This window comes from Patagioenas fasciata, chromosome 8, assembly GCF_037038585.1.
Source record: "Patagioenas fasciata isolate bPatFas1 chromosome 8, bPatFas1.hap1, whole genome shotgun sequence".
NCBI classification, from domain to species: domain Eukaryota; kingdom Metazoa; phylum Chordata; class Aves; order Columbiformes; family Columbidae; genus Patagioenas; species Patagioenas fasciata.
Window position 1 is genome coordinate 25,227,320 of NC_092527.1, and position 15,381 is coordinate 25,242,700.

Here is a 15,381-nt window from a genome sequence, read left to right on the forward strand (position 1 = left end):
CATGACTTTGTTGTACTTTCAAAACAATCGAGTGCTACCTAGGCCCTCTGCTTATAGTCCCTTTGACAAGCTGTTAATGAGTCAAAACATCTGCTTCATATGAATAATAATTTTTTTCTTTACTTCTAGGGAAGATGCATAAACTTCACTCGGGTGAAATCAGATGGGACCTCAGCACCTTACAGCCCACCACCAAAGCTGCCACGGCATGACAGTGTTCCTCTCAACAATGCTCCACGGAATCCTCCTCCTCCTGTGTCTCTGCAGCCCCCTTCCAGGCAGCCACCTCCCGGACCACCCCCATCTCGAGCCCCTCCTGGACCTCCTCCTTCACGCCCACCCCCGCAACCCATGGCTTAGGGTGCAGCAAAACTCTGATCGACAAAACATGTCTCTTTGCTAAACACGGCATATTTATTGAGTATTGGTTTACAGTTAAAGATATCAAAATTTGTTGCTGGTCAGCAAAAAAAGAAGAAAGAAAAAAAAAACTTGCCAAGTGTCAGTTTTAGTGTATGAATATATTTATAGCACACGTGCTGAGTAAACATTCAATGGATAGATTCAGAGCTATGTGGTATAGAAACAAACAAAAATCATCATCTAGATACAGTAGCAGCTTTTGTATGTATACATTTGAAATTTACATATGACATTTGTCTGACTTGTTATGTCAGATCATTCACTAATAACCTTAGCTGGTACATGTGCATCAGTTGTTTTGATACCTGCCACCTGCAAGTGGGATAAACATTGTTCATTGAGGAATTTGCTTTCTTTTCCCCATCAGTACTGCATCCAGATGGGAATATGGAACAATAATTGCAAAGATAACTTTCTGCCTTTGGTTCTGCAGATGGAATTGCCATAAAACTTAATAAGAAGGCTGTAACAATAATGAGGTAAAATGAGATTATATGCCAGTAACCCAGCAACAGTAATCTAACATAGAGAAGTATCTTTTTCTCCTGAGAAAATCAGTTTTGAGCCTGCTGTCTCTGCATATCTTTAGACTTGGTTGCATAGGATAGCCACTGAAGGCTAGATACTAGTTGTAGAAATCCAAACCTTGAACGAGACCTGGGTTCAATTTGTCCAAAGTTCAGAGAAATTTTGAGAAAACTGTTTTGGCTAGGTGTTTAGTTTTCATTTTCAGAAAACATGGTCCAAAATGGAGCAAGTATACATGAAATTTGAGCATGAATGCTGCAATATACAAACAGAATGTATAATTTATATCAGCAGCATTGAGGGACTGATTTCATTGCTATTTAATTAGGTAAATTTCCTTTTGAACTTAGTGCCAAGCAGAACTAGATCCTCTTGTGATTCAAACATGAATTTCTCTATGAGTAGCTCTTTCTTTAGGCAACCCAGGTCCCACTAATATGTAACCTTGCAGTCTACCTGTGGTTGAGAGGCACAGTATGATGTGTCGGTATTAGCTTTTATCCCTGTTTTCTATAATGTTTGGCTAGAGGATTTCCCAAACATTGTGACTGATTGCCCATAACCTCAATTCTGTGTGTCATCAGAAAGTGATGTGAGCACCCACACAGAGGTGGGAATTTATGACGCGGGAATGTGGGGCAGCCCATGAATAGTGTTCACTAAGCAATACCTGTTTGGGCTGTGACCAGATAATTCCCTAGAGAATCAGAATAACACCTGAGCTTGCTTTTTCTACACTCCTACCTATCATATTGTATTATAGAGGGTGGCTGCAATCCCTATGAAGGTTCCCTTTGGCACTGGCTGTGTTGAAAAGATAGTTGTAGAAATAATGTTTATGTTGCATTATGACTCAGCATATACCTGTCTCTCCATCTGTGTGTAGGTGTGGGTGTGTGGCACATCACAGTAGTTATTGGCACATAAGTCCAAGATAAAACATTAGCTGTAATGTGCAGTTACTCCAGATTTAAGGCGTCTTTGTGCAGTTGTTACAGCCGTATAAAATTGCACTGGTGCAATAGAAAGCAGGTTTACTATTTCCAGTGGAAGTCCCACTTGCAGAACACCATACCAAGTTCTCATCAGTCTATGCTGATCACTGTGACATGCCGTGTGTATGCAGCTGAGGCTATCAAAGATAAACTCAGAAGAACCACAGAGCCTCCTTCTCCTCTTGCACTGCTCTGCTCTCTTGAGTTATGCTATTACCTCATGCATGTTGGTGCAGGTAGTGGAATCATACTTGTGGGTGCCAGTTGGCCTTGGAGCTGTTCCTAATTTAGGCCAGAGCCAGCAAAGCACTTCTGCATGCATTAAAAAGTCCTGCAGGTCAAGAGGAGCATCCTTATGCCCAACTGCTTTGCTGACCTGTGACTTCATTGTGATCAGATAGGAGAATTGGGATACACTCAACCCTGTCCTTATTCCTTTTAGTCACTTTGAATAGGGTCTGCATAATTTGGTCCATAAGAACGGATTTCTGTTTGGAGGAGAGAGAAGTGTGTGCATGTGTCTGTGTTTGTGTGTAGGAACTGTGTAAGTTTTTGTTTAGTTTCTCTTCCTTTACAAAAATTGCTGGGAGAGTAGCACTCCTATGAATTGAAAGGCCTTTTGCAGCCAGTGTGATGCTTAGTCTTCACTTACTTATCTCTGTTCCTTTCAGTTGAAAGGTGAAACTGAAACATGTCAAATTTTCCACTGTATTTCTGGCAAAGCACCACTTTTGACACCAATGAAAGTGACTGGATGACTGCAGTGAGCGGGCAGGGACCTGAATGCGAGGGAAGGTGCTTTACAAGTAGAAATCATTGACTGATATTATTTTGGTTGTATGGAAGCCTATGTGAAATAAATTTGCTAAGTCTAAGACCAGTCGTAATGGGTATATACAGGTGAACCTAACAGCCTCTTGTGTTGGTTTTCTAAGTATAATTAGCCAACAAATGCTAACCAGGAACTGAAATGTCAGAGAGTAATAAAACCAATTCTCCTGCCAGGACAAATGTGGCATTTGAGGTTTAACTGCTTGTGGGAGTGGGGCAGACCACTGCTGTGTAGATGTCAAGTCTCTTACCAGTAGGCACTGATGAGATTGAAATAATGGTGGAGCTCACAAGTGATATAACAATAAAAAGAAAACTTGCTTACAGAATAAGTATCAGCAAATAAGATTGAATTGATGGGTCAGTAGTAAACTTTAGCCAATGAAAAAGCCTGGGATACAGATTTTGTATTATCTTGCACCTGTACAGTTCTTCAGAGGGATCGCTAGAGTTGTTGCAGATTTACATTGATGATAATGTTGGTAGAATTCAACCGACTTTTGAAAATGGAGGTGTTGGCTTAGGAAGGGCTTCTCACAATCACACATGCAACATGCCTGTTGTTTGCCTGTTGTTGCCTTTTTTACTGGAATAGCCAGTCTTGAGGAGATAACGGATACTAACAACTTCCACATAACTTGAAAGTGTAGCAAGGATAAGAGTGGTTTGGGCTTCCAGGTGACCAGATCTGTGTATGTTAAAGTAGGAAGCACCATAAAGTCAAAAATTAGATTCAGCATAAATGGAATTCCCAACATTTTCACTACATAAAATTAAACATTTGGTGTGTAACTCAAGTTTTGACTGCAGCTTCTGTAATGGGAGCACTGCAGGTTTAGTTTTCCAGTAAAACAGGGAGAAAGTGATCCTGAAGTGAATTGCTTTCGCAAAGATGGGGCAGTGAATATGTTGCACTGGCTACAGAAAGACCCTTTGATTGTGTAGAAATTTACCCATTTGCAGTGATCTCTGGCACTTTAACAATGCAGGAGAAACTGGTTGATGTTCTGTTGAGTTTGATCCTTACCTGGTGTAAATCAACATAGGCCAACTGAAATCAAGGCAGTAATATTGGTGTCTATCAGCCGAGAGCTGGCTCAAAATAAATGAAGGGACTAAATCCATCTAAGTAGCTTGATATTTCAATGTTTGTTTTAGTATGTTTGTATGTCTGTTGTGATAACAGTAGTTACACTGCTAAGAAATGCTCTCATGTGGGATGATTCCCCTATATTTTCCAGCATATAGCATTATTTGAAACTTGCAAAAAGTGAGTATCTAATGTTTCCTCAAATTCAAGAGAAAATCATGGATTCAGGGCAACTTTCGCTCACACTTAGCACAAATGTGAAGTGACACAAGGTGTAAAGCAGTGGGGAGGGGAACCCCATGTGTTTAAAGCTGATACAGAACCACATTGACCAAAGCATGTTTATGGCCATCTTTCAACCTCAGTGCATGTATTGCCATCTGTGGGAGTAACCTGCAGAGCAGACGGTCCTAAATGTAAAAAGGAAAAAAAAAAAAAAAAAAAAGAAAGGAAAAGAGTCAGCTCCTCATTTGAATGAGCAAACGTAACAATGAATGACATTATTTCATGAACTGTACCAGTTCAAATGCATGTGCACCTGGTGCTCCTAATGCTTTTTACTCCTGTTGGTCTTTAGACAACATGATCAGTAATATACTTTCTCTCTTTAATGGTTTGCTAGTTTTATTGTTGTTATTTTGTTTTGTTTGGGGTTTTGTTTGTAGAAAAAATAAAATAAAATAAAACAACGCATTTCACTGAGAAAACAACCCTACTTCTGTAAATATAGAGTCTAACTTGGAGGAGACAGCACATTTCTGGATGTTACTGCTGGACAGTTATTTATTAAAAGGGGTTTAAGGTGAATAAATACAGGTGGTTCAGGATACATGCATGCAAGTGTGATAATGCAGTATAGCATTTTCAGTTCTCTGTAGTTTTTGGGGAAATTTAGGTTCATCCTAGTTTGTTCAAAAGTTTGTTACTGTTCTGATAATTTTGAATAATGCGATAGGGATTCCTAACATATAACAGTGCTTGAACAGATGTGTAGATTATGATAGATTTTTCATTTGGGGGTCGGAGAGAATAGTGAAGGAGAAACATTTTAGTTTTTAAGGGAAAAAATGTACCGTACTGAACATTTTTTTAGAAAAAGATTTGTTGTTTCAGAAGCAGTGGGGATATGGGCTAATAGACAGCCAGGGCATGGAGATGAGGGACAGAGGAAACAGTTTTTTGAGGGACAAAGAAGTTTTACATGGAGGGTGTGTTTGTTATTGGTACACATGGTACAAATTTCTGTAACTGACATGCTGCTTCCATGTTATAATCCTATAACCTTTATGCATTTTATGCGCTTGCTCCATTTTTCTGAGAAAACCTTGCAAATGTAATGCCTGCATGCAAATGTGGGAGATGTAGCCAAAGTCTTATAATCCAACATAATGTAGTCTTAATGAATTCAAAATCAACAATAAAAGTGCTTACTGGTTAAACACTGCAGAGGATTTCATTGCAGGGTCATTTTTAAGAGGCGACTTAGGCTCAAGATTTTAGCAAAGAGAAATTCTATGGCAAATCCTACACCTATGAAAACACTGGATTCACCAGGCTTCAAACACAACTACTGATTTTTAGGAGTCTTGCTGGAAGGACACAGGAGTGAATGATGAGATTCCTTCTTCCTCCCTGCCTCAGAAGCTAGATTTTTTCCCTCCCTGCTGCTAATGCTTCTCCTGTATCACTTTGAGCCCCATTGAGGACTGGGAGTTGAAGGGGCTAGTAGAAATGTAAGACAGTCAAGAAGGTCAACAGGGGTAGGCCACAAAAATCTCCAAACCCCAGTAGGCTGCAATTATGGGTAATGAAGGCTGCTGCAAAGCTGCTGAGCTGTTACACACTTGGTCTGCCCAGCACAGCAGCCACAGCCCTGTGCACAATGGGAAAGGAAGCTGCCCCTTGTGCACACGCAGCCCCCCAAGCCCATGTGAGCCCCATCTGCAAAAATGGTGGGCACTGATTTTTGAGGGCCTGGTAGCCACATGAAGTCACTGTGGAAAAGCAGGTGGGAACTGTGTGATGACTGAGCCAGGCAGCCCCCTCCTTCTGGCAGCTCCAACTGGTCGTGCTGCTAATGGGAGCAGAAATCCTTCGCCTGGAGCTGTGCTCCTCCCTCCTGGAGTCGGAGGCTCTGACAAAGAGCCTGGCTTGATCTCGCTCTGCTCCCCAAGCAGACAAGACAATGCTCACCCAGAATGGTTTTGTGGTCTTCACTCTTTTTTGTTCCTCCATCTGCTTCTTATGTGAAAGGCAGGCACGGGTTCTTGAAAGAGATCAGATAAACAAAAGTGGTCCTGGAGCCAAGGCTCTGGGCATTTTTGTTCTACATTAACAAAAACCCAATACTGGCTGCAGCTGTGGCTGGTTACATTTGTGCATGTCTGAGACAACAGAATTCAGATTTAACATGAGAGCTTCCCCACAGACTGGGAAAATGCAGATCCAGGGCTCTGGTTATGGACTTGTCTATAAATAGCCTCTAGTGCTGATTTTGCATCTTTTATCAAACACACTTCGTAGTCTCAGGAGTGGCATTTACATGTGAACATACACTAGCATACCATATTAGGCTGCATGGAAGCCAGCAGCAGGAATTTTACTGGCTTTAGCAATCTGAGCCAGGAACTGAAAAAATGCCCTTTCTCCCTATCCTCCCATTCCTTAAGAAACCACAGGCAGAACACGTTGCCTGTGCTGCAAGTTGTCTGATCTTTACTTTGTGAATGTGCTTTGCTCTTCGGATTAGGATTCGTCTCAAGCTTCATCGGTTTCTGCAGCAAAGTTCCCCCCTCCCTGAACACTGAAGACCCCCTTTTCACTGCAAGGGAGGGTATGCTGGCAGTTTTCTAGCCAGCTGTTACTTTGATTTCTGACTGCAGCTCAGGAGAACTGTGAGATGATGAGATGAAAGAGTTCCCTGAAAGGGAACATTCTACTGAAAAGTTTTGCCTGTGACATAGATTGAGAAATGTATCCTTTTAAGCTTTCAGAGTTGCAGGATTGTTGTGCATGGATAAATACTTCACTGAAGGTCCTTAGATAACCCCATTTGTGTCTCTGCCACAGACTTCAATGAAGTGAGCTCTCCTCATGCCAGCCTATCACTGCCATGTAGCAGCTGAGTTGCCCTTCATCCATACTGGTGTCCTCCTGCTGAGCCTCTGGGCCATGATTCTTGGACGTAGACTGTCTGTTTCTTCATGATAGAAATAGAGGCCCTGCAGAAATGTCCTAGGTCCTGTGACCCAGAACACCTCACATTGGAGGTACAGACTTTTCCCTCTGGCAGTAGAGGGATATGGATTCAGAGCATGAGTCTTCCCAGAGGGCACATGGCTACATAGCTGTCAAGATGTATCCACATGTAATAAATACACATGTATTTGACGCAGGTTACTAAATAAAGCAACTCTTTCCTTATTGATCATGGCTTATGCACTGTTAAGGCAAAATACTGAGTGCCCTCAAGCGTTTTATTAATTACGTAGGGAGATGTTTTGAACTGAAAACAGGAGTCCCAAGATTTCCCTTCATCATCAAAGGCATATTTGGCCAACCAAAACCAATGGGAAAATATGGCAAACATATGTGGCAGCTCATCCTCTCTGAAAGCACAACTGCGGCTGCTTTGTGCCTCTCTTTCATTGTGCGTCAGGAATAGCTCAGTTAAAAGTGAACCCACCTAGATATAGAGGTTAGTCATGGTCAACTTTAGGGTTTTTCTCGATTATTTTCTGGATTTCTAATCCACTTGTGTAAGGTGTGTTGGGATCTTCTGTGCTAAGGGAATGCCAGTGCAGCAGTGATGCTGTTGGGCTTTGTGCCAGTTGGGAAATGCTCCAATGTTCTCAGCAGACAGGTGCTTTCAGAAGATAGTTAATAACCTTTCCAAGCCATCAACATCATGATGGTAGACTTGGGTCTACCATGGATCACCAGGAGCCACCTCCTTCAGGAATGCATGCAGGCCCTGTCTGAGACACCATGTATGACAGCCCATCCACTGGAACAGTCAGAGACACCCTGGTGGGCTCTGTCTATTCCCAAGCTAGCAGGTACAGCCAGGTACTACTGGTGCCTTGCAACCTGTGTCTTTCTCTAGGGGAAAAAGTGAGCAGAGAGAAACTGCAGCTCTCTGCAGGCTCTGGAGTTTCCCAGTTCTATTTTTGCCAGTACGAGTGGTTTCTGCATCACTGAAGTGATTCATAGGTCAAAATAGCAAATAGCTTGTTTCCCTCCTGGCCACACACAGGAGCAAAAGAGCAGCTCTGCCTCTAACCCAGACCAGCTGGACCCTGCCCCGGGAAGTGCAGACAGGATGCTTCCCAGGTGACCTCAGACTGCAGCTCTGCCATGGTCTCCTGGAAGGTGTATGTGGAGAGTGAATTTTCTGCATCGCCCATGAATACTGTTGTTTTTACTGAGTCATGCACAGGCAACAGTCATCTGCTCACCAGGGGCCTGATCTGCAGCTTGCTGGTGCCAAGAAAGGCTCCAAGGAGTTGAAGGAGTGCCCCAGGTTCACCAGCTCTGCAGAGTTATTTTTTTGTGGGGTGCCACAACCAGCACTAAGCCTTTCTTTTCCCCCTGTGATGCTACTGCAGGCAAATCAGGATATGGATGTTTCTCTACCCTCCGTTTTGTGCCTCAGTTTTCCTTACTGTAAGGACAGAGCTCAGCTTTGGCTGTTTGAACTGCACAGCTCAGCAGTTCTGGCCTGGCAGTTTCTCCAGCTATAGCTATGGTGGATCCTCTCACGCTCAGCAGCTGCCAGTTTTCACCTCTGGGTACCTTTGTAGCTCCCCCAGGGGCAGAGGGAAGAGGCAGGAGAGGCTCCCATTGCTGGCCATGTGCATGACTCACGTCTGGCATTGCAGTATTTTTGGTAGTTCAGGAGCAGGTCCAACTCAACAGCAGGAAATAAGTGTAAAAATAGCTCATTGGTGTGTTTGCAGCCAAGCAAAGTGCATGATGTCTCTCTGCCAGGATCCAGTCCCAGCAACTTCTTTCCTAACCAGTTCTTGGAGAACTGCATGCAGAGGCCAAGCTGTGAAGAAGCACTTGCCCCTGAAAGTCTGCTGCTGCTCAGACAGTGGGCTGAGGGCAAATATCAGCCCCTCAGTACCTGTTGGCTTATTATTGCAAGGTTGCCTGTGAGCTCCAAGATCACTGCCTGTCTTTCAGCACAACAAAGAGGGAGGTGATTGAGGTTGCCCTGGAGGCCACACTCTGAGCAGAGCTCTTCCATGCCCCAGGGTGGAAAGGGGGGCATTTGCAATTGAAGTTTCACTGTACCCCTGTCACCCTCCCTGGGCGTTGCTCTGAGAGGTGGGGACTGGAGTTGCAGTGAGGCTTCTGGCTGCCCCAACCTCCTCTGCCCCTCTGCTGAGGGGTGAATCCCCTCAATGCTTCCTCCTGCCTCATTGATGGTACTGGAAATACAGCACTTCCTCCTTCTCCTCAATGGTCGGAATCTTGACCTTCTGGCTGCACAGTGTAAGGAAATAGTTAACGTGTGTTTGTCCGGTGAGGGCTGTCGAGTATTTCCCAGCACAGATGCTGTGAGACCCGAACCAATGCCAGCCAGGAGATGCTCCTTGGCAGGGCTGTCACCTGCAGAAGGCAGGCCATCACACACAGGTACGGGGATGTTATGGCACATGGTACAATGCCAGAGTGGACATTTGGGCTGCAGCCCCCTGACAGTGCTCAAGTCCTGGTGCAGGGTTCTCTGAGGCTGAGGAGGGGGACAGTGGCCATGATGGTTGGGAGGCAGACCTGACCAGACTGCTGCTGGAGGGCAAGGCTTGACAGCCTATTTCCCACGTGAAGCAGCCCACTTGGATTTATCCAGAGCAGAATGGGGAACACTTGCTTTAAAACAACAACAAAAAAATCCGTTTCAAGCTGGTTTTGCTGTGGAAACCCTACTTAAACTGACAGTTCCAGCTCCGGCAACTGCCTCTTTTACCACCCGTGAAGTGAACATGCTGTCCAGGTGCTTTATGCTAATCTGTCCTGCAAAAAAGCAACTCCCTGGCTGTAAAACCTGTGGGCCATGTCACTGCCATTTTGTGGTCCTCCTCACCCTCACCTCTGAGCAGGAACCTCCTGAGCCACTATGAGCATCGGATCCACATGACTGTCTGGGGCTTGAACAGTTTCTAAGCAGGGAGAAGCTCGCTGCTGTAAATATGTGTTCAGTCTGGTAGATCAAGTTGTTTTTGTCCATAGTGTTGTGTGCTTTTAATCTTAGAAGGGAGTTAATGCAGATGTGTTTCTGTTAAATTGACCTGTTTTATGTAGGCACATGCTCACATACATCAGGAGAGAGAACTGCCTTTTGCTAGAAATGGAAATTGGAAATGGGAACTGTAAAAGTCCCCTGGGATAAGAATTTTCATTTGTTCTGCAGTTATCATCAACTTCTGATGCAATACAGCACTTTTCTTACATACGAAATGCCAAATCTCTGCTGAGATTCCCAAAAGCTCATAGGAGCAGAACTGGGTATGCTGACCTAACAAAAGCAGCCTTCCAGACATCACACAACTTCTGCAGCAACGTGATGCTTTCCCTAATGCCCAGCACTAGAGAAGATGAGTGTCTCCTAAGCCAACAGCATCTACTGTTATGCATCTTGCACCAAACTAAATCTCTGCAATTAAAAATTATCCGATGGCTAAAGGCTTCCACTGAGATTCAGTTCTTGGAGCAGAAAGGATTCAGTATTTCTGGGACATGCAATAGCAGAACTGCAGGTAGGTAACTGTAGCCTGCTAATCCCACTGCTCAGTGTTCTCTGATCCATGAAGGAAGCTTGGGGCAGGCCTTGGGGCTGCAACCTTTCCTCCTTCCAGCTGTCATAGACCTCTGCCACACCTGATCCCTCTTCATCTCCTTCCACGGTCAGTCTCTCTTTCCAGATTCTCCTTCACATTCCCTAGAGCCACTCCCTCCTTGGCCATGCCTTTGCATCTTCCAGCCTCCACGCAGATCCAAGCTGGTGTTGCAGCAACATGCATGAGCCTGTGCTGTGTTTTCTACATTGTGCTTCATACAGGCACACACTGCTGAGCTGTGACCTGGTTGCTGTATCACTATCAAAGAGACATAGATCAACGCTGAAACATGTGCTGAGTAAAATCCTTCAGGCAAACAAGCCCTATAAGTCCTCTTCTGTTCCTGCACCTAACTGAGCTGATCTATGAGCTAATGACAATGATTTTTTGTCTGAAATGATCAGCCCTCATTTATCACCTTTGTGACAAAACATGGCATTGAAAACAACCCGCCATTTGGGACACAAGGTAGTCTGTTGAGGCATGAATAAATACTTCATGCCGTTCTGCAGTTGAGACACTGTGGTAATGTGAATCTGGCTCTTCAAAGAGCTTGTTTTGATTTCTTGCTCTCTCCGTGACCCTGAAAACATTCTCTCCAGTTTGACCCACTGGACTCCAATAACCTCAGTATGATCGAGGAACTGATCTTAGATCACCCACCCATATCTGGCAGAGGTGTCTGGAAAAAAACTGGAAGATTTTCAAGTAACACAGCTAGACCACAACCCTCAGCTTAAGGAAAGCTGGCTGTTTTAGGAGCACTATTGCTATTTTTAGTATCTGTAACACAAAACTCTTCACTAAGATTATTTACCCTTTTTTACATTCTTGTTACTACAAAAAGAAACTGTGAAATATGTTGGTTAATCTTATAAAGCAACAGCTATTGTGGAGGTACACAATAAAATACAAACCCAAACAGGGTTGCAAGTCATTAGGGTCTACAAAAGATGGTATCGGGTGGTGACCTTCTCCCAGCTGTGTCCAGCCTACCCCAGGGTCTCAACAGGACAGCAGGATTTCTGAAGAGTTGTTATTGTCTCCTCTCCTTAGTCAAAGGCTTTTCTTTCCTCTCTTAGCTAGGTAGTGTGTGATTTCTGACTATTTGCCGTATAAAGATGTTGGTAGATACCTTGGTTGATCAGGAAGTCTAGGCACCTGCATTGTACTCCATGCTAGCAGCTTAACAAACCTATTTTTCTACCCTTAGTAAAAGTAATTTATGTCTCCATCACTACTAATAAATGTGTAAAAGCTGGAGGAAAGCATATCTTCCCAAGAAAGGCTGATTGCCAATTAGTGCAAGCAGTAAAGGATATGTTACTGCCTTGCTACAAACCACTGGGCTTTAAACACATCCAGAGACTTTTTCACTTCTCCCTTAGTCTGTTCTGTATGTCTGCCTCCAATGCAGAGTCGTTTCAAGCAGCAGGATCATCTTTAATTGCGTACAGATATCTATACTTATTCTATCAAGGACTACACATAAAAAATCCCCATAGAGGACAGGTGAGGACATGCACAAAATATTTCACACACGATCATCCAAAGGCTTCCCAAATGCTGCCTTCCACCCACTGCTAGCATGTGAACTCCTGGCATGTGTCATGTCCCCATCAGACCCAAGTGAGCTGCTTTTGCCCATTTTGATTCAGAGTGTGCTTTCTTTATTGGCCTTTGGCATTAAGCAAGAGCAGTAATTGCCTGCTTTGTGTTGGGAATGGTTTTTAGGGTGACTGGGAGGAATTCCTTGGCACCAGCACTAGCGCAAGAAAGGAATGAGCAGAAAAATGCTCAGCCCAAGTCGGCCAGAAGCAGAGCAGAGCCAGAGCAAGCCAAGGGGACGTGCTCTGCAGCGTTTGTGTTAGTGCCTCACCCTGGCTCTCCCACCAGCAGCAGTGGGGCCCTGTGCAGCAAAGGTGCTCTGGAAGGGCCACGTCGACACACCCTTGCCTAAGCTCTGCAAATCTCTGTGCAGAGCCCCTCACAGCACTGCCTGCCCCTGCTGACCCCAGGACTCATCTTCCAGAGCTTACAACAGTGCTGAGGGGAAACCAAGCCTGGAGTTTTTACTCTATTGTTACTTCTGTGATTAAACATCACAACATAGAGACATTAATTTTCTCTTATGATGCTTGGCACAAAGTTGCTTGCAGTAATGAAGGAAACTTGGAAAATTAGGCTGTGGTAGTGATTTTCAAATGGAAATAATCCTATTCTGGGGTCATTTTCACTGTGAAATATGTTTCAAAAGCACAAGAGGAAAGAATAGGGTGAGCACTGAACTGCCAGATATGCGAGTGCATTTTGCTTTAGTAACTTAATTTTTGCATTACAAATGCTCTCTTTATTCAAAACTGCTCCCTTCCCCATATGCTCATTTTGCTCAGCTCACACCTCTTTCATAAACAGACAACTTTTTGTTTGGATTGGCTTGCTGTCAAATTTACACAGCTCTCCCATATAATGATCTGATTTCAGGTGCTTATGAGCTGATTAGTAGATGTAAGGGCATTTGTTCTCAACAATTGTGAGAGCATTCAGCTGTACCCTTTTATTTAAGTAGTGATAAACAGGAAGAAAAGGAGAAAAAAAAAAGCAACAGAAGAAGATGGCATCTGGTCTCTGGACTTGTTTGAAGAGCAGCTTAAGATCTGTAGGTTGAAACTAGTGTAGTTTGCACAGTGAGAGTGTAAGCCTGTCTGCAAACACAGTAGCTATTGGGGTGAGAGACTGGTTTAAGTTGCTGGAAAGTAGGGCAAAGTGTTCTTAATAATGAGTGTAGAGTTAAAGGACTTGTAAGCAAAGGGGCTGTGCCCAGACCTTGAAAGTACAATGCTGTATGAGTTTGGGGATTTCTTTTATGCATAAATGAAAGTTCTGCAGTTTGCTGAACTGTCTGCTCATCAGACATACAATTCTACACGGTATTACTTACAGACTGGATTAGAGAAAGTTATTAAGCTTTTAGCTTTGTGACAGAATACCTCTCCTCGGTTTTGTCTAAAGGGTGAGCTCTGATTTCCTCAAATTTAAGTAGCAATGTTATATAATTCATCAGATTGTCACTTTGCATCTGTGTGCTTGGTCTGTTGTTTCCACAATGATTCCACCTGATTTCCAGGTTGCTGGCTGAAACAAACTATCAAATACAAACTTTAGGGTGAAATTCCCAGTGGGTTGTGATGTTCTTATTAGGCTTCAAAAAATTTTAATAGAAGTGAAAGGCATGGAATAAGTGAAATTGCTGAGCAGCTGAGAACCTGGTTTCCATAAGGTTTCATGTCCCAAAGCAGTCAGCTCCTGGCTTGGAACTTTCCAGGCACAAAGCCAGACTTTATAAACCTACAGATGGGAAAGGGGGCTGCCTCTGCACCCTAGAAGATGTTAGTCACCCTCAATCTAAATTAGAGTATCCTTTAGACTGCTCTCTTGACTGAAAACAGAGCAGTGGGAGCTTAATGGGTGGTAAAAGCTTCTTGAAACAATGCCAGAGACATACTGTTCTAAGGTTATCAGTGCCTTTATTTTTTGCCTTAAATATTTTCGAGGTTTGAAAAAGGTTGAGCAAATTCCTGCTTGTGATTTCTTTTATAACTTTCCTTACATTGGTTGAGTACATATCAGGGGCAGCTCTAATGTCACTGATTCAAGCTTGGAAAATCCCAAGGGTGAAGTCAAGAAAAGTGAAGGACCCTGGTAGCTTCTTCATTTTGTCTAGCTGAAAATTGATTTTGACCAAATGGCTTAAAAAAACTGCAAACCAAACCTGATTATGGTGCATGTGCTGCTTCTGCTGGAGGTTTCTACCCCCTGTTGTTGGCTGATGACTGTGCCACGCATATCAGCAGGGGCAGAGACACTCTGAAAGCCTAGATGAGATCTACAGATGAGGCCTAGGAAAGATTTAATGTGGAGACACCTTACAGGAATCTATACCCGCAGCTTGATTGACCCACTGCCCAGGTAACCATCTTGCAGATAGCTGAGGGATTACCATATTTTGTGGGATACTGCAGAGTACAAGCAAAAAAGCTCACTGTCTGAACCACAGATAAGCTCACTGATGCAGCATGTGTGTTAAGGGAAGGTCAAGGAATGTAGTGAAGATGAGTCTGTGCTTGTCTAAAGCTGTTCAGTTTAACAGCATCTGCACAAGCAAAAGGGATATTGGACTGTAGTGTCTGCTTCCTGTGAGTGCTGACTGTTCTGGTCTGTATTGAGATTGCACAACAGTACACTGAGCCTAGCTGCAGGGTTCAGGTTCTTCCAGCCTTTCCTAGCCCATCCATATTGATTTCTTAAAATCTGGGTAGTGTTTCTCTGCATTTAAGTCCCCCATTGTATCCCTTTGCAGCCTCTTTAGTTCATGTTGTCAAGAATGACCACTTGGGCTTTTTCCCATTTTCTATCTGGCTTGGTCTCTGCTCCCCTCTGTGCCTCACAGCTGTTTGTTGTAACTGTGATTTTCTGTCTAGAAGGGCTTCTTTGTCCTTGGAGTCCTCAAGAAAGCTGACCTTCGTGTCAAGTTGACCCAATTAAATCCCAACACAGGGAAAAGGCATATGTAGGCAGCCAGGCACAGCCTTGGGATCCAGCAAAAGCGAATTCACCCTGTTTTGAATCTGCCTTACCCCCAGAAGGAACGAAGAACCAGTCATGAGCT

General features: G+C 43.8%; 1 protein-coding gene across 10 annotated transcripts in view; it reads left to right on the forward strand.

Annotated features, from left to right (window-relative positions):
* LOC136104207 (anthrax toxin receptor 1) overlaps positions 1-15,381 on the forward strand; it is a 197,486-nt gene that overhangs the window by 57,524 nt on the left and 124,581 nt on the right. The window contains exon 18 of one of the 10 annotated variants that reach the window (XM_065843342.2): positions 130-5,313. The exons of the other annotated variants lie outside the window; for them this stretch is intronic. Coding sequence (XP_065699414.1) covers positions 130-360 — 231 coding nt within the window. The 3' untranslated portion in view covers positions 361-5,313. Of the gene's footprint in view, positions 1-129; positions 5,314-15,381 lie in introns of those variants that run through there. 10 annotated transcript variants of the gene reach the window in all.